Source organism: Vicia villosa, unplaced genomic scaffold (genome assembly GCF_029867415.1).
Source record: "Vicia villosa cultivar HV-30 ecotype Madison, WI unplaced genomic scaffold, Vvil1.0 ctg.001162F_1_1_1, whole genome shotgun sequence".
Classification (NCBI taxonomy): Eukaryota; Viridiplantae; Streptophyta; class Magnoliopsida; order Fabales; family Fabaceae; genus Vicia; species Vicia villosa.
The window spans coordinates 144628-169843 of NW_026705508.1; the positions used below are offsets into that span (position 1 = coordinate 144628).

At 37.4% G+C, this 25216-nt stretch overlaps 1 protein-coding gene and 1 long non-coding RNA gene across 2 annotated transcripts; one reads left to right on the forward strand and one right to left on the reverse strand.

The window, feature by feature from the left end:
• Window positions 1-624: 624 nt before the first annotated feature.
• On the reverse strand, window positions 625-2238 carry LOC131633664 (uncharacterized). Its single transcript, XM_058904360.1, has 2 exons — window positions 1400-2238; window positions 625-1279 (listed from the first exon to the last, which is right to left on the reverse strand). Exons 1-2 carry the CDS (start codon window positions 2236-2238, stop codon window positions 625-627), a joined length of 1494 nt encoding a protein of 497 aa, XP_058760343.1.
• Window positions 2239-4936: 2698 nt separating this feature from the next.
• On the forward strand, window positions 4937-6040 carry LOC131633665 (uncharacterized). Its single transcript, XR_009293373.1, has 2 exons — window positions 4937-5077; window positions 5627-6040. It is a non-coding gene; the product is annotated as an uncharacterized LOC131633665 (long non-coding RNA).
• The last annotated feature ends 19176 nt before the right edge of the window (window positions 6041-25216 follow it).

Below are 25216 nucleotides of genomic sequence, written 5' to 3' on the forward strand. Positions count from 1 at the left end.
CATTACTTCTTCGACATAGTGTACGAAGAGAGGATACGGTTGAACCTTTGGTCGGGAATGGTTCCCATGAAATGATTCTCTTGGAAATCATATGCATTAGTCATTTTAGCTGAACAACTACCCTGCCCCAGGTTTTGATTAAGGGTTTCAATTGCGTGCAGAAAGAAAACACCTACTTCTAAGGCTCAAAGGGGTTAACGAGGGATTATCATCCTTATATCTCCAGTGTTTGGGGATTTGAAAGAATGCCTGTACATCATCAACAAAGTTTTATTTGAAATCACACTGATGCAAATTGGGTATTTTGTTTATCGTCATCCTCCAATACTTGCTTAAACAAAAGTATGGTGGAGAAAAGGAAATAGGAGAAACATAAACATAATTTTTTTCATTTTTTTTTTAGGAAACAAAATAAAATAAAAGGAAGAAAGAGTGAATACGAATGGACCAATTCAAAACTTGCATGCTCATTTCATTAATATTACCATTAAAGTTAACAATGTTCAAAAGCAAATAAACACTTAGCAAACAAGCGAAGAAACGTAAATGCAAGTGATAAAAAGTGGCTCAATGATCTGCTTTGACCCATTGGTTTTAGGAATGTTCTTGGTATCTCAGCACTGATCATGGCATAGGACCAATATCCTTGAAAGAGAGTATCTTTTTGTCAACCAGATCTTGAACTTTTTCCTTCAGGACATTGCAATCTTCAATGGAGTGACCTGATATCCCATCGTGAAAATCACACTTGACATTTGGATTGTATTCCTTGGGAAATGGAAACTTTGCAGGTCGGGTTGGTCTGGGAGCTATTGCTTTACTCTCGATTAGATATGGCCATAGTTGAGCGTAGGTCATTGGAATTGGGTCAATGCGGCGATCCTCCTTCTGATGGTTCCTTTGAGGTTTATTCTGATTCCGTTGACGATTCTGATTCTGAGCTGCATTCTGAGGAGCATTTTGTGAAGAATTATTAGGAGGAGATGCCCAAGGCTGTCGGTATGGTTGCTTGAATTGTGCGGCCGCAACATATGGATACTGATCGTATGATATGAATGGTGCTTGCTGATAAGCTAAGGGTCGGTAGGAACGTGAGTTATGAGACTCTCCACCATCAATTGCAAAAGCAATAGTTTCATCTTCCCACTTCTTCTGAAAGTTGTTTCCATATTTCTTGGTTCCAATCGACAATCCAGATTCCATAATCAATCGTCCTTCTCGTACGCCTTCCTCTAGTCGCATTCCCATATTCACCATTTCAGTGAAGTCGGTTGGAGCACTTGCAACCATTTTTTCATAGTAAAATGAGCTTAGGGTCTTTAAAAACATTTTGGTCATCTCTTTTTCTTCCATAGGAGGAGAGATTTGGGCGGCAACCTCACGCCATCTTTGTGCATACTCTTTGAAAGACTCTTTCTCCTTTTGCGCCATGGCTCGGAGTTGATCTCTATCAGGAGCCATGTCGACATTATACTTGTATTGTCGAATGAACGCTTCTACAAGGTCATCAAAAGAACTGATATGAGTACTATCCAATCCCATGTACCATTTCAAAGCAGCACCAGTTAGACTATCCTGAAAATAGTGGATCAATAACTTATCATCATCAGTATGAGTGGCCATCTTTCTGCAGTACATGGTCAAATGGCTCTGAGGACACGAACTCCCTTTATACTTTTCAAAACCAGGCACTTTAAACTTGGCAGGTATTTTCACATTTGGCACAAGACACATATCATAAGCATTCTTTCCAAATGAATTCTTCCCTTTGAGGGCCTTAATCTCCTTTCGCATCTCTTGGAATTGATCTTGGAAATCATCATAAACTTCACCTCTTTCATTGGGCTCAACTTGGTAAATGTGTTCCTCCGCTTGTGGCACGGTATGTACCGGGGGTGGAATCACGGTCATTGTAGGAGTAGTTTGAGCAGCTCCAGTAACAGGATGGTATCCCTCTGGCACAAAGTTGTAAGACATGCCCCCAGGGTAGCCATTAGGCATCTGATAGTGAGAGAGACCAGTGATAGGAGCCATAGAAACAGTAGCAGTAGAAACTTCGCAGATCGTAGTAGTCTGGACTTCAGTTTGTGTTTGAGTGGCACGAGGAGATGAAGGAGGTGATGGTTGATTCCGAGCAGCCACTAAGCTTTCCACCAAAGCAGTCAATCTTTCCACCCCAACTCGAAGAGTAGTTACTTCATCACGGAATTCATGATTCTCTTGTTCAAGGTCTTCCATCTTTATGTCGAGTAAGACTTCGCGTCTGATAAGGATGCCTGGGAATCAGCTTGACGATTGATGGTGACTGAATGAAAGAGACAGTTGGAATGAGGTACAAGGACAACATGGATGTATGCATGATGCAAATGATATGTCATGCAATGTTGGATGCAAAGCAAGGTAATAGAACAACCTATCGGAAGGCTCCTTAAGTTAGGATAGTTCTAAGTTCTTTACCCAAAAATCCCCTCACAAGGTTAGCTCTAGAGTTTTTGGATATAACGGTTCCTAGAGGCATCCGAGCATGATCAGAATTTCATCATGCGACAGGTGAACCATCTTATAACAAATTTCATGAGTATGCAACCTCTAGGCGAAGTTTTTGTACCCATCATACAAGGAGTGCACCTTGGGGATCGATTCATAACTTCTTCAGATGGAACGGGTTCTAAAGGTCCTTGGAGTTAACGACGAAATCAGATTTTCGCCATGCGACGGGTGAACCATCTTATGACAAATCTCATGAATAAGTCTCCTCCAAGTGGGGTTTTCGTATTAGCCATTCAAGGTGTTCACCTTGGGGACTAGCACTACACAACCACCTCCTAACTTATGTTTTTCTCTTGTTTTTCAAAGCTCGGGTTGAGAGCTTCACTCAAATATCATTCCCATACCCACAATTGAGTAAATACAGAAATAAAATAAAAGCGATAAAGCAAGAGTAAAGAAACATAAATAGCACAGGAGTAAACATAAAGAACATAAGAATAAGCATAAAGAACACAAGAATGAACAAACAAAAGCAAACACTTAAACATAAAACAAACTAAACTAGGGTTGACTCTCTTAAGATTTCTAACCATCCCCAGCAGAGTCGCCAATTCTGTAGCGCTAAAAATTACTCGAGGTGTCTACACACTCGAAAAAGAACAGAGTCGCCACCGATCTTTATTTGTTCCAAAAAAGGAAAGGGAAAATATCGAATAAAACCCATGAATAAAAACAAATGGATAAGATGGTCATCGCAACCAAATTAGGGTTCGGGAGTCGGTTAAGCAAGGGGAAGGTATTAGCACCCCTCACCTCCATCGTACTCGATGGGACCCATTTAGCTAGTTTTATGAATGAGTGTTTGCGTAATGTTTGTGTTCTTTAGTTTATTAATTAAGAAAAGAAAAGGGGTTTTTATTTTTTATTATTGTGAAAGGGAAAGGAAAGATTTTTTATTATTATGCTCGCCAAGACATTTGTATCTTGTGCCTACGTATTCCCTCGTGCAATGGGAAAGTCAGAGCGATCGTAGTTCGAATGAACTACGAGTTTGTTGATTAATTTTAGGATGGATGTTTAGTATTTGGTTCGAAAGATCAAAGGTATTCAAGAGGTGTGCACCCCTTGTCACTTAATCACTTTGATTTAATTAAGAAATAACTTTTAAGGTTTGGTTCGAAAGATCAAAGGTATTCAAGAGGTGTGCACCCCTTGTCACTTAATCACTTCGATTTAATTAAGAAAGATTTTTTATTCAAAGGATAAAAGGTATTCAAGAGGTGTGCACCCCTTGTCACTTAATCACTTTGATTTAATTAAGAAAGATTTTTATTCAAAGGATCAAAGGTATTCAAGAGGTGTGCACCCCTTGTCACTTAATCACTTTGATTTAATTAAGAAATAACTTTTAAGGTTTGGTTCGAAAGATCAAAGGTATTCAAGAGGTGTGCACCCCTTGTCACTTAATCACTTCGATTTAATTAAGAAAGATTTTTTATTCAAAGGATAAAAGGTATTCAAGAGGTGTGCACCCCTTGTCACTTAATCACTTTGATTTAATTAAGAAAGATTTTGATTCAAAGGATCAAAGGTATTCAAGAGGTGTGCACCCCTTGTCACTTAATCACTTTGATTTAATTAAGAAAGATTTTTAATATTTGATTCAAAGGATCAAAGGTATTCAAGAGGTGTGCACCCCTTGTCACTTAATCACTTTGATTTAATTAAGAAAGATTTTTAATATTAATTAACGTGTTTTAGTCCAAAAGATCAAGGTATTTAAGAGGTGTTCACCCCCTATCACTCGATCTTTCGGCATGATTAAGAAAACGGTTTTTGAAAAGAAACTCGACGTTGGATCGAGAAATTGTTATTTTAAATGAAAATTATTTGTGAAAATAAGTTTATTTAATTAAATTTAAACAAGTATTTAACTAAGTTAATTAAAATCCAACCAAATTGATTAAAAGAAAAAAAAAATTAATTGACCTAGTTTTAATTAAGAGAATTGATTGCTTTTTTTTTAAGAAAAATAAAAAAAAGTTTGAGAAAGCAAGTTGGGCCGTGTGGGGTGTTGAAGTCCGGAGGGAGTAAAGGCCCATAATAAACAGATAAACAAATAAGGCTGCCAAAAAACAGGTATACTGAACTGGGTCGGTTTGAACCCGGATCCAACAAAAAAACCGATTTCAATTAAAACCCTAATCCCAATTACTAGAAAGAGCAACGTTCTTATTCTCATCTCTCTGCATTCTCTCAGTGGTCTCTCTCTCGATTTCGCTCAGCTATGGCCATAACAACAACAATTGAAACCAAACACATCCCTCTCGTTCTCTCTCAATCTCTCTCGGATTCAAACAATAACAAAAACAAACATCCCAATTCCTTCACTCAATCATTCTCTCAAGGATCTCATTCGATCTCCGTATCTATCGAACAAAACGGAAACAAGCATGAATAAACCCTAAACCCCCAAATCAATTCCCAGATATCTCATGGTTTCATTATGATTCACAGGTACATGGTAGTTATGAATTAAAGACAGAAAAAGCTAAAGCGCAAATCGAATGAAGAAATAAAAACCTAGGTATGCCTTTGATCTCGTGTTCGCTTTTCGTCTCGATCCTCTCTACTGCTTCTGATTGCTATTTCTTCTGTAGTTTGAGTTTTTGTGTTGCCGATTTGTGTCTCTGTGAGTGCGTTGAGTTCGTTTCTCGTTTCTTCTTCTGAGTTTTTGTCGTTGTGCGCTACGAGATTCAATTGTTGTTTAGGCTGAGATGGTTTACTGGGTTTGTTGTGTGAGTTTGAGGGCGAGTGAAGTTGTGATAGGTTTAAGTTGCGAGGATTTGGTTATGGTGTGGTGAGGTTTGGATAGAATTTGAGTAAAGGCAAGTGTATGAAATGCGGATGAAAGATTGAATGTGTGAGTTGAGGTTTGTATTTTCAGAGTTTTGTTAGGCTCATTGTTGGTGTTGAGGGGAAGTTTTGGCAGAGGTTTGGAGTATCTTTCTGTTGGTCCCTCCCCTTAACTATGAGATTCCTCCCTGTTTTATAGATAGACCAGAATGCATTTGGGGGGAAATTGGGGATGGATTTGAACATATTAGTGAACTGATTTTGTTACTTTTGTATGCAGGTTTTTGTGTGACTACTTTTGAGTAATTTTTGGACAGATTGAAGCAGCGTTTTGGACTATTTTGCTTGTTGCTGTTTTATTGCTTTTCGAATGCAGGTTTCGCTTGGTCTATTTTCGTGTAAAGTTTGGACTATTAGGGACTGTTTTTGCAGGTAGTAGTATGCAGGTTGTTGAACAGCATCAACACATTGGAGCAACATAATTTTTTTGGAGTTTTGTGGCTATTCTTTTGCAGTGGGCATGATGTTGATGATGGATGAGGCAATGGATTATGGAGACCGATGATGACATGAAAACAATTCTTAACTTGTTTTTTTTCTTTTGCTGTAACTTATATTATATGGTTAATATAATACAAATCAAAGTGTAAGGAGAAAGTTTACCATTTAATTAAAATAATTATTCACTTGATAATCAGAACATGTCATTTTAATTATCAAATAACTAATTATTTAATTAAATCGAAAATAATGGATGCATGCTCTTTAAAAAAAAAACAATGGATAAATAAAGACCCAAAAATCTAACTTGAAGTCCGAGCCAATTGCTTCAAATGACTAAATCGGGCCACACATTTGACTTATTTAACAACTTAGATTAAGAATACCAAAAATGCAAAAGTATAATATTCTAATTATGTAAAATGGAACAATTAGAAAAACTATTATTGATAAAGTTCAAACTCTAAATGCAAAATTGTATCTAAGACCAAATTCTTTTATCGATTAAATGACATATGCTGATGGGATGAAGTGATGCCAATGCAAAATGAATTAAAGGATGAATATTTATGTGGGCAAAATTTGGGATATGACAAGGACAGGTTGAACCAACTTAACTTCAGTGGGAAGGGTACTTACCTACGAACTTCATGCAAGCCTCTAAACCTAAGGACACTTGTGTGACTTATCTGTGCTTGCTACTAACCCTTTGGTTTTCTTGCAGGTTTTTCTTGTGGGACTCACTCGTCCTTGCTATCTTACGCTTTTCCTGATGCATTGCATTCGCATAACATCATGACATCATAACATCATAACATAACATGTTAACTAACCCTTTCAAGGATCTTAGGGATTTAGGGCGCGCAGTTTCAGGTGCTCTTATCAAGGACTGAACTCTTATCTAGGGGCAAGAGGATTTATTTTCCTCTATCCATGAGCCTTCCAATTCAGGGACACTATACCTATCAAGGGGCAAGAGGATTTATTTTCCTCTAGCTATGTACCTTCAAATTAAGAGATATCCGAATCAGAGGCGATGACCCACTCGATATGGTGAGCTTGATTCTCAAAGAAGGACGTTCAAAGATAAAAGTCAGAATTCTTCAGACAAAGACGCGACCAAATCACTTTCTAATGTTTCTAACTAAAATCCTAAAGATCCTTGAAAACACTGCATTTGCATTCATAACATCGCATAACAGGTTTTCTCACAACAGGTATCTCATCCTCTCTCACTGTTTACTTCAGCCCAAATTTATTTCGAGCAATCAGTCAAACACCTTCAAGCTCAGAACATCTGATCCCAAACTTTGACTCTGAACTCAGCCAAAGGGGCTAGAAGAACTGAAGGCACTCCTATTCTTGGGTACAATTACAATGCGAGATGTGCTTATTATTCGAACAATCCTGGTCATGATGTAAAGGATTGTAGACCGTTGAAGCAGGTGATTCAAAACTTAATTTATGATAAGATCTTTGATTTCAACTCACATGAGGAGCCTCATATGGCTGATACTACAAAGGCCGTAATGAACGCAACCAATCTGAGGGGGCATTTATGATCTCTATACCGGAACTACAACAACAACATAAGCCAGATGTACCTAAGAGTCAATTCACCAAGATCAATATAACATCTGTTGAAGATCAGATCCATTACTCTGAATGATACTCCTAAGAATTCCAACACCTCCACTCCTGGCTATAAACTCAATGCGAGGTGCGCATACCATTGCAACAGTCATGGACATTACACATACAAATGCTAGACATTGAAGAATAAGAATCGAGATCTGATTGATGACGGGGAAATCAAATTCAACCCTCCTGAAAATCTTGTGGTGATCACCGCTCCTATGCCTAGTCATGACAAGGTTGATTGACGTCTAGACGGACGAACTTTTGGATCATTAGATCTACTTTCATTTGCAAGTTTCTTTTCTGTTTGTTTAAACATTCGACTTATGATAGACATTATCTGTTTTAGTAATCATCATCAGTGCATTGCATATGTTTGTCTTGAACAATTCATTTCGCTATCACTCATTTTAAACTGCGTCTTTACTTTGCATATGTTTTGTGATACTTAACTCCTGCTAAAGCTGTATGCCTTTTGAGGAAGAATGACGAAAATGATACCACAACCTCATACAATATGCTTTCGAACAGACTATGCTGACGATGTACAGGCATTGTTTCAATTCCTAAACACTGGAGATATAAGGATGTTAATCCCTCGTCAACCCCTTTGAGCCTAAGGTGTAGGAGTTTTCTTTCACGTGCAAATTGAAACCCTTTAATCATAACCTGGGGCAGGGTAGCTACTCAGTTAACTCAATTATGCTAGCCGTTGTTTACACCAAATAATGATGGGTTCCCGCATCCATTAAGTCAGGTAGTCAATATCCGTCAAAAAGAGAAGAAACTGTTAAGTCAAAACCTATGAAGGAGACTTATCAAAAATCAAAACATCCCGCTGACTGTAATCTCAAAATAAACAGCCCAGGCAAAAGTTAGGGATAACAAAATCAAAGTTAAAAAGGAGGTTGCTAAAAAATTTTCCTCGACAAAAGAAAACATTTCAAAAGAGGTCACTACAAATCCTCGACAAAAAGAAAGTATTACAAAAAAGGATAACTACCTGTCCAAATAAACCTCCGGTACTTTAACCATCATCAAATATCAATGTTACAACTTCAAGCTCTGCTAGAACTTAAACGAAAGGTTAACTGAGCATAGGATCGAAGGACATCACGAAGATTGGGATGGGTATAAATAAATTTTGAGCCATTATCCTTTGTTTCTTAAACCGTGAACCAAGCCACGTTACAACCCTTGAAAGTCCTAACTGAAGCATAGTTAGTTCGAAAGCATACTGTCACCAAAACGGTGTCATGACTCCTTAAGGTTTACCAAAAATACTAAGTTGTTATCACGTTTTACAAACATCACGCTTTTACATCTTCTGTTTTAATGTTTTTTAAAATCAAGACAGACATATGCATTGCATCTCATGAATTCATTATTAAACATATTCTACTACATAATTTCAAATGTTAGCAACAGGAAGAATCTGCACAGGGTACGACTAATGACTAACAGTTATCCCGACAGACAAGATCATTCCAGAAGCAATGTATACAAGGGGCATGACATGCTTTGTCCAATCCATTTGGGGAAATTAAGTCAAGATTCCAAGAATCTCTCAAGAATGCCAAACAAACAGGGGCATGCACCCAAGTGGGTCTGAAGCTACCTCTCGATCAGTCAGGGGCATCATCCTCATTTTTTGATTACTGGGGGCATGTCATCCATAATACACATCTCATAAGGTCCTCGCGAGGCGAATCTCTTCAAATTCCCTAATAGTTGGGGCAAAGCTATACAGGGCCTGTCCGACACTTCAACCAATACTCATTGGTGTATCCCAGTCAATACAAATCCAGGAATGGTAGTTACTATAATACTGGGGGCACGTTCTAGACATCCATGTCTTCCCACAAAGCCGGTTTCACAGGATCATATCCCCACAGAGTAATCATTAAGAAGATATCTTCAAATGTTCTCGTCCCAACAAAGACTTAGCTCCTCAACGGAGTTCACATCTTCAACACTGCCGGTTCCCCGACACTTTTCTCTCCTCCAACATGGTTTATTAATATCTCTTATCTCGAGTCAGGGATGGCTCTCATCCCCAAGCAGAAATCATAAATCCCCAGCTGAGCATCTCCAAGACAAGATCAAACATCAAAATCACAAACAATACAGAGATTTATTTTCTCAAAACACTCCAAACAGCATCAGTCATACATCATATACATCACATACGCATTCATACATTACATTACTTCATGATAAACATATGGGTTTCTCATTTATTTTGGGAGACTCGTCATATAATACATGCATCATGACATTGCATATTTATAACTTTGTTTTCAGGTTCCATCTCAACAAGCATATAATCAAGCTGAAGATTCATTCTGACAAGTCTTTTTACATTCCAAAACTTCATCAAATAACTTATCAACTCTAACAAGCAAGCATTCTCTATCAGATATGGTCTAATGTATGACTCGTTCTGGTATTCTCAGTCAGATATGATCCAATGTATGATTCGTTCTGATATTCTTCCTCAGATATGGTCTAATGTACGACTCGTTCTGATGTCTTCCTCAGATATGGTCTAATGTACAACTCGTTCTGACATCCTTCAACATATATGGTCTAATGTACGACTCGTTCTGACATCCTTCAACAGATATGGTCTAATGTACGACTCGTTCTGACATCCTTCAATAGATATGGTCTAACGTATGACTCGTTCTGACACCCTCCAACAGATATGATCTCCTTCAGATATGGTTTAATGCATGACTCGTTCTGACGTCCTCTATCATATATGGTCTAATGTATGACCCGTTATGGTGTTCTATTTTCAAGATCTAATTCAGTTACTACGAACTGTACTGACACGGTCAACTCTCAAAGGTCTAATTCTATCATCACGAACGGTGTAGACACGATCATCCTTCGAAGATCTAATTCAGTTACTACGAACGGTGCTGACACGATCAACTCCCAAAGATCTAATTCTATCATCACGAACAGTGTAGACACGATCATCTCTCCAAGATCTAATTTAGTTACTGCGAACGGTGCTGACACGGTCAACTCCCAAAGATCTAATTCTATCATCACGAACGGTGTAGACACGATCATCTCTCCAAGATCTAATTCAGTTACTACGAACGATATTGACACGGTCAACATTCGAAGATCTAATTCTACCATCACGAACGGTGTAGACACGATCATCCTTCCAAGATCTAGTTCAGTTACTACGAACGGTGCTGACACGATCAATCTCCAAAAAATACTTCTCAACACAAAGGATCCAGTCTAACGTACGACTCATCCTAGGATGCAACCTGACGTACGGTGTATTCTAACAACTATCAATACAGAGGATCCGGTCTAATGCATGACCCATCCTTCAGCCTAACGCACGGCTTTACAGACATCTACCAATGCAAGTTGGATCCGGTCTAACGCACGACCCATCCTTCAGCCTAACGCACGGCTTTCCAGACATCTACCGATGTAAATTGGATCCGGTCTAACGCACGACCCATCCTTCATCCTAACGCACGGCCTTCCAGACATCCACCGATGCAAATTGGATCCGGTCTAACGCACGGCCCATCCTTCACCCTAACGCACGACTTTCCAGACATTTATCAAATGCAAATTGGATCTGGTTTAACGCACGACCCATCCTTCAGTCTAACGTATGACTCATCCTAAGTATATCCTTCAGATACGATCTAACGTACAACGTATTCTGACTCTCAAATCTATCAAGATGGATGGCATCTTTAAGCCCATCTCAATCAAGTCTCTCAACATCTGGATGGCATCTTTAAGCCCATCTCCTACAAAAAGACCATATCTCGGCAAGGGCAAATTTCCTAGGTATTCTAGTGTTCAATCCTCTTCCACCTTCGGATACCGACTGTAAGAAGATTGAACAGGGGCAGCTGTCATACCCTAAAATTTTCCCATCCCATTTTCTCCTTTCAAGCTCATACCAAAGTGCAATGCTCAAAGATACACTCTCCTAAACAAACAACCCACAACTAGGGTTTTTGCTTCTCTTCAAGAAAAATAAAGTTCTGACAATTCAAGTGGACCTCATAACCTCTCATATGCCTCAAAGAATCCTCATGCCAATTTTCAAGCTCTGATTCAAAAGATTGCTCGCCCAATGGCCCAAACGATCAATAATCGACTGGTTGACCTAAAAGTCAAACTAGGGTCAAACCACAGTCAAAACTTCTGATTTTTGGTCAACATCCTCATTATGAATTATCATTCATCATTTGATCAAGGATTTATCATGATGCATCGAGGAAAGTTCCAAAATCATCAAAAATCTGAGTTTCTAAATTAGGGTTTTCAAGGAGAAAGTTGAAGGATAGAAAAACACTTAGAAAGGGGGGGATTGAATAAGTGTGACTTTAAATCTTGGACGATAAAAATAAATTGCACAATTATTTTTATCCTGGTTCGCTGTTAACGAAGCTACTCCAGTCCACCCCCGCAGAGATGATTTACCTCAACCTGAGGATTTAATCCACTAATCGCACGGATTACAATGGTTTTCCACTTAGTCCACGACTAAGTCTTCTAGAGTATTCTGATCACAACTTGATCACTCCAGGAACAACTGCTTAGACAACTTCTAAGACTTTTCTAGAGTCTACTGATCAACCTGATCACTCTAGTTACAAACTGCTCAGCCAACTGCTAAGACTTCCTAGAGTATACTGATCACACGATCACTCTAGTTCCTTACAACTTAATGTAATCTATTCAAGAGTTTACAAATGCTTCTTAAAAGCTATAATCACAACTGTGATATTTCTCTTAACGTTTAAGCTTAATCTCACTAAGATATTACAACAGCAATGTAGTGAGTTGATGAAGATTCTGAGCTTTGATTGAATAGCGTTTCAGCAAGTTTATTTTCGTTCAGAGTTGTTAAGAATTGGTAACCTTGCTTCTCATCAGAACTTCATATTTATAGGCGTTGAGAAGATGACCGTTGAGTGCATTTAATGCTTTGCGTGTTCCGTACAGCATTGCATTTAATGTTATACGCTTTTGTCAACTACCTCGAGCCTTGTTCACGCTGTGTCTACTGACGTTGCCTTTAGTAGCTTTAACGTTCCTTTTGTCAGTCAGCGTAGTCTGCCACCTGTACTTCCTTCTGATCTGATGTTTGTGAATACGACGTTTGAATATCATCAGAGTCAAAACAGCTTGGTGCATAGCATCTTCTGATCTTCTGATCTTGAAGTGCTTCTGTTGCGTGATACCATCTTCTGATCTTCAGTGCTTCTGATCTCATGTTCTTCTGATGCCATGTTCTGATTCTGCTTCGACCATCTTCTGATGTCTTGCCAGACCATGTTCTGATGTTGCATGCTGAACCATTTGAGACACAACTTCTGAGCGCTGAATTATGCGTACTCTTTATATATATTTCCTGAAAGGGAAATTGCATTGGATTAGAGTACCATATTATCTTAAGCAAAATTCATATTATTGTTATCATCAAAACTAAGATAATAGATAAGAACAAATCTTGTTCTAACAATCTCCCCCTTTTTGATGATGACAAAAACATATATAAATGATATGAATTTGCGATCAGAAAGAGTAGACGGCAAAAGACAAATTACACAGCTATAGCATAAGCATATGAATATGTCTCCCCCTGAGATTAACAATCTCCCCCTGAGATAAATAATCTCCCCCTGAAATAAATACTCGAAGAACTTTAATAAAAGACTTCCCTGATTATTTCGGTAGAGACGATCATATAAGCTTCTGCCTTCAGAGAATTCATAGCTTCTGACTTCTGCTTCCATTGGACAGCTTCAGAACTTGAATTTCTTTAGATCCTTAGAACACTCACAGCTTCTGATTCCTGCTTCCATCGTGGACAGCTTCAGAACTTGAATTTCTTTGATCTTCAGAACATTCACAGCTTCTGACTTCTGCTTCCATTCAGGACAGCTTCAGAACTTGAATTTCTTTGATCTTCTAGAACATTCACATCTTCTGATTTCTGCTTCCCTCGGATAGCTTCAGAACTTGAATGTCTACCAACATCACTTCATGCTAGATTTGTATCAGAACATTGTTGAATGTACCAGAGCATCATCAGAGCATCTCTACATCCTGAAATGTTACAGAACAAAAACTAAACGACAAAAGTCAGCATGAACGAGTTAGAACATAAAATGTATGTTTGAACACATTATATGTATCAGAGCCATATAGGCTGAAATAATGTATCAGAGCAAATAATGTATCAGAGCCATAACATTATATGTATCAGAGCAAATAGAATTTTGTCAGAACAGGATAGACAATGATATTCAAATTCTATTATCAGTGCTTCTGATTCATTCTTCTTTCTTGCTTCTGATCTCTGAAGCTTGACAGCACTCAGCTTGCTTCAGTTTCCAAGAGCTTATTCCTTTTACAGAATAACGCTTCTTATGGTTTTGCTTCTAGTGTTTGCTTCTGAAGATTCACTTCACTTCTCTGTACCTGCAAAACACTTAAACCATATAGAACTTGCAGTTCTTGTTAGTGAATGTGTGGGAGCCTCTTTACCCAGCAACTGATAGATTTAATCAAATCATTTATCATTTATCTTCTCCCCCTTTTTTGTCATATCATCAAAAAATAGAAAAGATTCAGATGAATAAAACAGAAAGATAGGAAACCAAAAACCATTTTGAAGAGTATTTAAAAGGAAATAAAATGAAACGAATGATGACTAGCATTTAATGTTACGTGACGTGAGGAGAGATAATAAAGACAAATGAGGTGACTAGCACAGTTACCTATGGTCGGCGTCCCTTCAACTACACGCACGTTTATCCATGAATAGTAACGACAGGTTTACCATCCCGAGATAAAACGTAACAGCTGTTTTGCTTTAAAAGAGGTTCTGAATCAACTTAGACAATGAAACGTTAGTAATAACCGAATCATAATTTCTAAACGATTTCTATCAGAACTTCTGATAAACATTCATTTCAGAAGATACTCATACATGAGAACTTCTCATCTTCTCATTCTGGGCATAAATCCATACTGATGTTCTTCAGAATGAATTTGAACCTATCTTCAGCCAGGGGTTTTGTAAAGATATCAGCCCATTGATGGTCTGTATCCACAAAGTTTAAAGAAATAGCACCCTTCTGAACATAGTCCCTTATGAAATGATGTTTAATCTCAATATGTTTAGCTTTTGAATGAAGGATAGGATTTTTAGATAAACATATAGCAGAAGTATTATCACAGAATATAGGAATGTTACTCTCATATATCTGATAATCTTCCAACTGACTCTTCATCCAGAGCATCTGTGTACTACAGCCAGCAGCAGCGACATATTCTGCTTCTGTCGTTGATAGAGCAATAGTTGCTTGCTTCTTGCTGTACCAGGAGATCAAATGACTTCCAAGAAATTGGCAACTTCCTGAAGTACTTTTTCTTTCAATTCTGTCTCCAGCATAATCAGCATCACAGAATCCTACTAAGTTGTATTCTTTAGATTTTCTGTAAACTAAACCAACATTAGTAGTACCTTTCAGATACCTTAGAATTCTCTTAACAGCAGTTAAATGAGATTCTCTAGGATCTGATTGGAATCTAGCACACAAACAAACACTGAACAGAATGTCAGGTCTAGAAGCAGTCAAATATAGAAGAGATCCAATCATACCTCTGTATAACTTCTGATCTACCTTCTTACTTACCTCATCCTTACCTAGGATGCATGTTGGATGCATAGGAGTTTTGGCTTCTTTGCAGTCCAGAAGATTAAACTTCTTCAGAAGTTCCTTCACATACTTGGTTTGGTGAACATATGTTCCTTCTGATGTTTGATTTATTTGTATTCCAAGGAAATACTTGAGTTCTCCCATCATGCTCATTTCAAACTCAGCCTGCATAGACTTAGCAAACTCCTTTCCAAGTGTAGCATTAGATGTTCCAAAAATAATATCATCTACATATATTTGACAGATTAAAATATCCTTTTCAAAGGTTTTACAAAAGAGAGTAGTGTCCACTTTTCCTCTAGTGAAACCATTATCTAGAAGGAAAGAACTTAAGCGTTCATACCAAGCTCTGGGAGCTTGCTTCAATCCATATAATGATTTCTTTAGTTTAAACACATGATTCGGAGACATAGAGTCTTCAAAACCAGGAGGTTGATGGACATAAACTTCTTCATCTATATAACCATTTAAGAAGGCACTCTTAACATCCATCTGATAGAGAGTGATGTTATGTTGAGTGGCAAAAGAAATTAATAGACGAATAGACTCTAACCTGGCCACTGGTGCAAAGGTTTCTGTATAGTCAATCCCTTCTTGCTGACTATAACCCTGAGCCACCAATCTGGCTTTGTTCCTTACCACCTCACCTTTCTCACTGAGCTTGTTTCTGAAGACCCATTTTGTACCAATTATATTGAATCCATCTGGTCTAGGAACAAGATCCCAAACATCATTCCTTGTAAACTGATTCAGTTCTTCTTGCATAGCAATTATCCAGTCTGGATCTTCTAGAGCATGATCAACAGAAGTTGGCTCGATCAAAGATACAAGACCTAATTGACAGTCTGCATTGTTCTTAAGGAATGCTCTTGTTCTGATTGGATCATCCTTCTTTCCAAGAATGACATCTTCTGAATGACCAGAGATGAGTCTAGATGATCTTCTGACAGATGGTTCTTCAGAAATACTTAGATCCTCCAGAGAAGCTGATACTTGATCTTCAGATTCTTTGCTTCTGAGAAGCTCTGCTTCTGATGCATTGCTTCTTGGCTCAACAACTTCTGATATGTCAATATCATAACCTGCAAAATTATCAACCTGCTTTGGTTTTTCAGAACCAAGCTTATCATCAAACCTGATATTGATTGATTCTTCCACAATCAATGTTTCAGTATTGTATACTCTGTAGCCTTTTGAGCGTTCAGAATATCCAAGAAGAAAACATTTTTGAGCTTTGGAATCAAACTTACCAAGATGATCTTTAGTGTTCAGAATAAAACATACACATCCAAAAGGATGGAAATATGAAATGTTGGGCTTTTTATTCTTCCACAATTCATAGGGAGTCTTATTTAGAATAGGTCTGATAGAGATTCTATTCTGAATATAGCATGCAGTGTTAATTGCTTCTGCCCAGAAATGCTTAGCCATATTGGTTTCATTGATCATGGTTCTGGCCATTTCTTGCAGAGTCCTATTCTTTCGCTCTACAACTCCATTTTGTTGTGGAGTTCTAGGACAAGAGAAATCATGGGCAATACCATTTTCTTTGAAGAACTCTTCAAAGGATCTGTTCTCAAATTCACCACCATGATCACTTCTGACCTTTATGATTTTACACTCTTTTTCAGATTGAATCTGAATGCAGAAATCAAAGAACACTGAATGAGTCTCATCCTTGTGTTTCAAGAATTTTACCCACGTCCAGCGACTATAATCATCTACGATGACTAATCCATATTTCTTTCCTCTGACAGATGCTGTTTTGACTGGTCCAAACAGATCAATGTGCAAGAGTTCTAATGGCCTTGAGGTAGAAACAACATTCTTAGACTTGAATGCAGGTTTGGAGAACTTGCCCTTCTGACATGCTTCACAAAGAGCATCTGATTTGAATTTCAGATTAGGGAGTCCTCTGACAAGATTCAGTTTGTTAATCTGAGAGATCTTTCTCAAACTAGCATGACCTAATCTCCTGTGCCAGACCCACTGCTCTTCAGAAACAGACATAAGACAAGTCACCTTCTGACTCATAAGATCTTGCAGATCTGTCTTATAAATGTTGTTCTTCCTCTTGCCTGTAAATAGGATTGAGCCATCCTTCTGATTTACAGCCTTGCAAGACTTTTGATTGAAGATTATATCATAACCATTGTCACTTAATTGACTGATAGATAAGAGGTTATGAGTTAATCCTTCTACAAGAAGTACATTAGAAATGGAAGGAGAGTTACCAGACTTTATAGTTCCAGAGCCAATTATCTTGCCCTTCTGATCTCCTCCAAACTTGACTTCTCCTCCAGACTTAAGCACCAGGTCTTGGAACATAGACCTTCTTCCTGTCATGTGTCGTGAGCATCCAGAGTCCAGGTACCATGACATGTTGTGCTTTGTCCTTCTTGCAGCCAAGGATATCTGCAATAGGAATAATCTTATCCTTAGGTACCCACATTTTCTTGGGTCCTTTCTTGTTAGATTTTCTCAAGTTCTGATTGAACTTGGGTTTGACATTATAAGCAATAGGAGGAACAGCATGATAATTTTTAATATGAGTTTCATGATATTTCCTAGGTTGTGTCACATGCTTCTTGGTGTGTGTTATGTGAAAACTTTGTGCATGTGAAGTGTGCCTAATATCATGAGAGTGGCCATACTTGAACTGATCATACAATGGCTTGTATGTGAGTTTCATTTCATCAACAGGTTCAATTTTGTATGGGGTTTCACCCTCATAACCAATGCCAACTCTTTTGTTTCCAGACACAGCATATATCATAGAAGCTAGCTGACTTCTGCCTAGACTTCTAGATAAGAACTTCCTGAAACTTAAATCATATTCTTTCAGAATATGGTTTAGGCTAGGAGTGGATTTTTCTGAATTAGAAGGAGATCCAACATCATTGGATAATTTTAAAAGTTTATCTTTCAATTCAGAATTTTCCAACTCAAGCCTCTTTGTTTCAAATCCAAATAGCTTTTTCAGCTTTTTGTATTTAATACAAATCTGAGACTTGGATTCCAGAAGTTCAGTTAATCCGGAAACTAACTCATCTCTAGTAAGTTCAGAAAATACCTCTTCAGAATCTGATTCTGATGTAGATTCTGATCCGTCATCTTCTGTCGCCATCAGCGCACAGTTAGCCTGCTCATCTTCTGAATCATCTTCTGACTCATCCCAGGTTGCCATAAGACCTTTCTTCTTATGAAACTTCTTCTTGGGATTCTCCTTCTGAAGATTTGGACATTCATTCCTGAAGTGTCCTGGCTCAATGCATTCATAGCACATGACCTTCTTCTTGTCAGATCTTCTTTCATCAGAAGATTCTCCATGTTCAAATCTCTTTGAACTTCTGAAGCCTCTGAACTTCCTTTGCTTGCTCTTCCAGAGTTGATTTACCCTTCTGGAAATCATGGACAGTTCATCTTCTTCTTCAGATTCTGATTCTTCAGGATCTTCTTCTTTGGCCTGAAAAGCGTTAGTGCATTTCTTGATATTAGATTTTAATGCAATAGACTTACCTTTCTTTTGAGGCTCATTTGCATCCAGCTCAATTTCATGGCTTCTCAAGGCACTGATCAGCTCTTCCAGAGAAACTTCATTCAGATTCTTTGCAATCTTGAATGCAGTCACCATAGGACCCCATCTTCTGGGTAAGCTTCTGATGATCTTCTTCACATGATCAGCCTTGGTGTATCCTTTGTCAAGAACTCTCAATCCAGCTGTCAGAGTTTGAAATCTCGAAAACATCTTTTCAATGTCTTCATCATCCTCCATCTTGAAGGCTTCATACTTCTGGATTAAGGCAAGAGCTTTTGTCTCCTTGACTTGAGCATTTCCTTCATGAGTCATTTTCAAGGATTCATATATATCATAGGCTGTTTCCCTGTTTGATATTTTCTCATACTCAACATGAGAAATAGCATTCAGCAAAACAGTTCTGCATTTATGATGATTCCTGAAATGCTTCTTTTGATCATCATTCATTTCTTGCCTTGTCAGCTTTACGCCACTGGCATTTACTGGATGTTTGTAACCATCCATCAGAAGATCCCATAGATCACCATCTAGACCAAGAAAGTAACTTTCCAGTTTATCTTTCCAGTATTCAAAGTTTTCACCCTCAAATACCGGCGGTCTTGTATAACCATTGTTACCGTTGTATTGCTCAGCAGAGCCAGATGTAGATGCAGGTGGATTTGTCGGAGTTTCACCAGCCATCTTTTAAATGAAGCGTTTTTCTCTTCCTGAATCTTTTCTAAACACGGTTAAGTGCTTGCACCTTAGAACCGGCGCTCTGATGCCAATTGAAGGATAGAAAAACACTTAGAAAGGGGGGGATTGAATAAGTGTGACTTTAAATCTTGGACGATAAAAATAAATTGCACAATTATTTTTATCCTGGTTCGCTGTTAACGAAGCTACTCCAGTCCACCCCCGCAGAGATGATTTACCTCAACCTGAGGATTTAATCCACTAATCGCACGGATTACAATGGTTTTCCACTTAGTCCACGACTAAGTCTTCTAGAGTATTCTGATCACAACTTGATCACTCCAGGAACAACTGCTTAGACAACTTCTAAGACTTTTCTAGAGTCTACTGATCAACCTGATCACTCTAGTTACAAACTGCTCAGCCAACTGCTAAGACTTCCTAGAGTATACTGATCACACGATCACTCTAGTTCCTTACAACTTAATGTAATCTATTCAAGAGTTTACAAATGCTTCTTAAAAGCTATAATCACAACTGTGATATTTCTCTTAACGTTTAAGCTTAATCTCACTAAGATATTACAACAGCAATGTAGTGAGTTGATGAAGATTCTGAGCTTTGATTGAATAGCGTTTCAGCAAGTTTATTTTCGTTCAGAGTTGTTAAGAATTGGTAACCTTGCTTCTCATCAGAACTTCATATTTATAGGCGTTGAGAAGATGACCGTTGAGTGCATTTAATGCTTTGCGTGTTCCGTACAGCATTGCATTTAATGTTATACGCTTTTGTCAACTACCTCGAGCCTTGTTCACGCTGTGTCTACTGACGTTGCCTTTAGTAGCTTTAACGTTCCTTTTGTCAGTCAGCGTAGTCTGCCACCTGTACTTCCTTCTGATCTGATGTTTGTGAATACGACGTTTGAATATCATCAGAGTCAAAACAGCTTGGTGCATAGCATCTTCTGATCTTCTGATCTTGAAGTGCTTCTGTTGCGTGATACCATCTTCTGATCTTCAGTGCTTCTGATCTCATGTTCTTCTGATGCCATGTTCTGATTCTGCTTCGACCATCTTCTGATGTCTTGCCAGACCATGTTCTGATGTTGCATGCTGAACCATTTGAGACACAACTTCTGAGCGCTGAATTATGCGTACTCTTTATATATATTTCCTGAAAGGGAAATTGCATTGGATTAGAGTACCATATTATCTTAAGCAAAATTCATATTATTGTTATCATCAAAACTAAGATAATTGATAAGAACAAATCTTGTTCTAACAAAAGTCAACTGAACTTTGACCAGCCATAACTTTCACATGGAACATTAGAAATATCCCATCCAAAGCCCATTTTGAAGGAAATTGAATTCTCTACAACTTTGTCTTTCACATGCCAAGGCCAAAAATGCATCATTTGAGAGATATGAGCCAAAACATTACAGGTCCTTCCAGAAGATCGCAAAAAGCTGTTTTTTGTCAGGAGCCATATCATCAAGATAAAATCTCCAAATGAAAAATATGTTCCAAAGTGACTATTAGAGGACATCTTGAGCTTTCCAAAAATTCCTAGATCATATCCATATGATAAATATTGAAAGAGTTATGGCTTGCACAAGTTGGTCAATTTTTGAGAATCTTATGAAGCTCTAATTGACTATTTTCACACTTCTGACTATTGGGGCCTTAACATTTGGAGTTCCCACGTGGTCATAAGCTTACAAGAGGCCCATTAACCAACTATCCTTTATTTCTTGATTTTATTTCATTTTTATTTGAATTAAATCACTTAAAATTCAAATGAAATTAAATATAATTATAATTAAATGATAAATGATGGTGAGAATATTTTTTCAATTTCTTGAGCAATCTGAAAATTACCTTGGGGACCCATGAGACCAATCTTTTATTTTTATCATTATTATTTATTTGATTTTGAAATTTAATAATTTAAATTCAAAATTAATTAAATAAATGATAGAAAATATGGAGGATATGATGTTAAATTATTTTCCAATCAATATTAAGTCAAATATTTGATCCAAATTTTGTGCAAGAGGAGATTGGAAAGATAAGATAAAAATTGGACCAAAATAGAAATATTTTGTCATATTTTCATCAAATCTCATGAACTTGATTTCCAAGCAAACTTATACCCTAATTCTCACCATTATAAATAATTCAATGCATTCTCAAGCAAAAGAAACGAAAAAGTAAGGAGGAGAATAATAGGATTACCGGGTTCTAAAGTTCTAAGAAAGTTAGGGCACGAGTAAAAAGTTTCTTTGGGCATTCTCCATCAATTCTAATCACTCTATTAGCTTCCTGACGGCGTGAGAAACTCGTTCCAATCATTACTCGACGTTGCCATGGCCTGGGAGCTAGTGTTTGACTCTCGCCGGAGGTAAGGTGTTCAAAATTATGAACTCCTGAATTCTTACGTTACTAATCTGTTTGAAACTTATGGTTGCACTCTAGATGTTAATTAGAACAGGCTCAAAGCATCGTATACGGGTTTAGGGGCCAGTACCGTGACCTGCCATTGTTAGGGCACCAAGGTCACGCACCTTCGTTTTATGGTTGCAAGACGTTTTAGATCAAACTAATGATCTCATCAAACTCACATCGTCCTTTTTATTCGATCTGGTCTGCTTTTGTATTCGTTGTGATTTGGTTTCGCAGGTTTTAAAGATACCCTCGCCGGAGAAGATGAAGGCACGCCGGAGCTGGGAATAAGGAACCCAGAAAAAGTAATGTATACGTTTTCCGTTTGTTCTAATATCACATGCTACAACTGGCGGAGTGGCGATTGCGCATTTTGGTATTAAGTGCAAGGGCCTGGATTCGAACCCTACCCTTGACACTGATTTTTTATAAACTGAATGCATTTGTTTGTTCACAGATCTGGTGTGTCTCTCCTATATGCATAAAACTTACACCGTCCTCATATAGCCATTAGATTATTCCCAACGCCAAATCCAACGCTCACAAAGACTGCAGCGCAATATGTGGGCCCAGTTCAGATAAGTTTCTTTTGGCTTTTTCCATTAAGTTCCTTTGTTTGTATTTATTTTGTTTTGGTTAATCTACAAGCAACAAAAACGCGTAGCACAAATGGCCACGAGCGTGTGTCTATGATCAAAAGGGAGTGGGTTCGATTCCCACTCTACACATGTTAATTTTTCCAGATTTTATTCAATGGATCTTGTGTAGGTACAATACTCATACCTATGGTGTCCTCAGCGCGCTACCATCAGATTGCTCTAGTCACAGATCCAATGCACAAGAAGAGGGTGTCCCACCATGGACCCTCAAGATTAAAGCACACAAGATCATAGCTAAGTTTTCTACCCTTTTTTTTATTTTTTTAGTTAATTGCATAATTCCTCTTATTTATTATTCTTTTTCTTTATTATTTTTAAAGAAACTTATTTTATTTAAATTTTTTATTTATATTTATAAAATCATATTTTCATGACTCTTTAATTTATTTAATCGAACTTTCGATTTTCTTAATTTTTCAAATATATTAAATTATTCACTTTTCGTGTCTAATTGTTGTTGGTAGGTTTGTCCACTAACGCTTTTTGTAAGCCTTATAAACCTTCTGGGTCACAATAAGTTTTCTTAAAAAAACCTTTTAGGTTCAGGGCTAGGGTTTGTATACTCATTAGGACTTGTAGATCCTTAAGCAATTAGGGTTTGTAGATCTGTAATGCACTAACCATTTTTTCTTCTTCGTGGCTAATTTTCAGGATTAATCAATATTCTTCAGCTACACGCCATGCCAATTAAAAAGATAAGTTTTAATCCTTTTCTTATTTAAATGTTATTTTACCTTTTAATTTTTGCCTTATAGGTTAAATTAGGGTTTATTTTCAATACCAAGGAATTCCTCCTACACTCACCCCTATTATTGTCCGTTTAATTCTCAGATGTTCAGAGTCAATCGAAGGTTCGAGGAAGGTCAAGGCTGAAGATGTGTAAATTAATTATTGTTCCCTCTTATTTTATGCCTTTATTTTACTGTTACCCTATAAGGGTTTTATTGTAATAGGTTAGGTTTTATTTTTTCGCCTTTTAATTCCCCCCATCCCCGCAGGTGTTTATTGTAATAGCGTAGGATTTTAACTGTTTTATTTTCTGCCATGGTTAGTAATTTAGGGAGTGCAAGCCTCTAATTAATCTAGAATCAACTAATTACAAGATAAATATCATCGAAGTTAACCACGTGATTATTGCACCCACACACCTTTAGGGTAATCCCTCTTGTTGCCTTTGTTGCCTGTTGCCTTATGATTCTGTTGCCTCTAATTATACTAAATAATAGTCAAGTCCCTCGATTCCGAGGATACCTAAAGCAAGATTGCCTAAAGAGATTGAAAATCATCTAGTCCCTCGAAGTTACCTCAGTAATATGATGATTGTCCCAATTGCTAAGGTATCCTCGCTGGCTGCCTAAAAAAGATTAATGACTATTATATCCTTCCCTGAGACTACCTACCCTCTTTATGGTAGGGACAGTCTTGTGGCGAATGATAACTTCGATGACCCTTAAACATCCAATTGAAACACTTCCTGCCCTCTCATGGCATGGATAGACCCTTTCACCCTGAAAAGCTAAAAGAACAAATTTCAAAACTTAGGGTAGTTGCTACTAATTGCTTGCTCTAAATTCAAAATCTTTTTCCCACTCTTTTTCAAAATCAAATTCAAAAAGACTACGCTTATTTACAAGCTAAAGTTCTTCTTCAAAGTTTTTCTATTCACACACGACACTCTTTCAAACGTTTCAAACAATTCAAAAGTGAACTGAGCAATTAAGAGCCCCATGGATAACCATGGATGCAAAGGGTGCTTTACACCTTCCCTTTGTATAAATTACCCCCCGAACTCAAAATCTTTCCAAAGGTCTTTTTCTGTTCTTTTAGCCTTTCTATAAATTGGATAAAATAAAAGTCGGTGGCGACTCTTGCTATCCGCACATTTCAATAAAGTCAGTTCACCGTATTACAACCTTCTTATTGAAGGATCAGAGTCAACATAGTTTGAATGCTTGGTTAGTGTTTTTTTATAGGATTGCGTAGAATTGCTTTTGAATTATCCTTTGAAATTCATACGGGTGTTAAAATTGAGTGATCATAGTTCGCAGTTTTGATTTGAAAGAAATGTTACTTAATCCTTTATTGAAAAGTGATCTTGAATTTTGAATTATATTATAAAAATAGGTTTGAATTGTTGGTTAGTTGTTTTAGATTAATTTTGAATCGGCGAAGGAAATCAGGTTTTCATCAGAATTAAGTCGCTCTAGGCGAAGTAACTGATTTGATTGAGTCTTGATAAAGAATCTTGATCTTTATCAGAATTAATTCGCTCAAGGCGAAGAAATTTGACTTAATTAATTTACCACATTTTTAGTGATAGCATTTGATTATTTCTCTAGGCGCAAACGAATTCGCATGAATTTTGATCGTGTTTTGAGTAATTGATTGGTACGACATCGGGAGTCGACCAACTCAAAGATATGGTGAGATTGACACTCACCCATCATATTATTTGTGGAAGGTTGAATTAATTTGATTATAAAATGTTTGATATTTGGTATTCGAACGTAATCGAGAGAATTTGAATTAATAATTATGTTAGTATAAAAAGAGAATTTAAATTGATTATTTATTTTAGACTTAAACTAAAGGGAAACATCTTTTTTATATTTGTAATGTTTTTTTGTTTGTAATTTTTTCAAATACATGATTTAAACATTTTTTTGATATCATTTTTTTATTAGT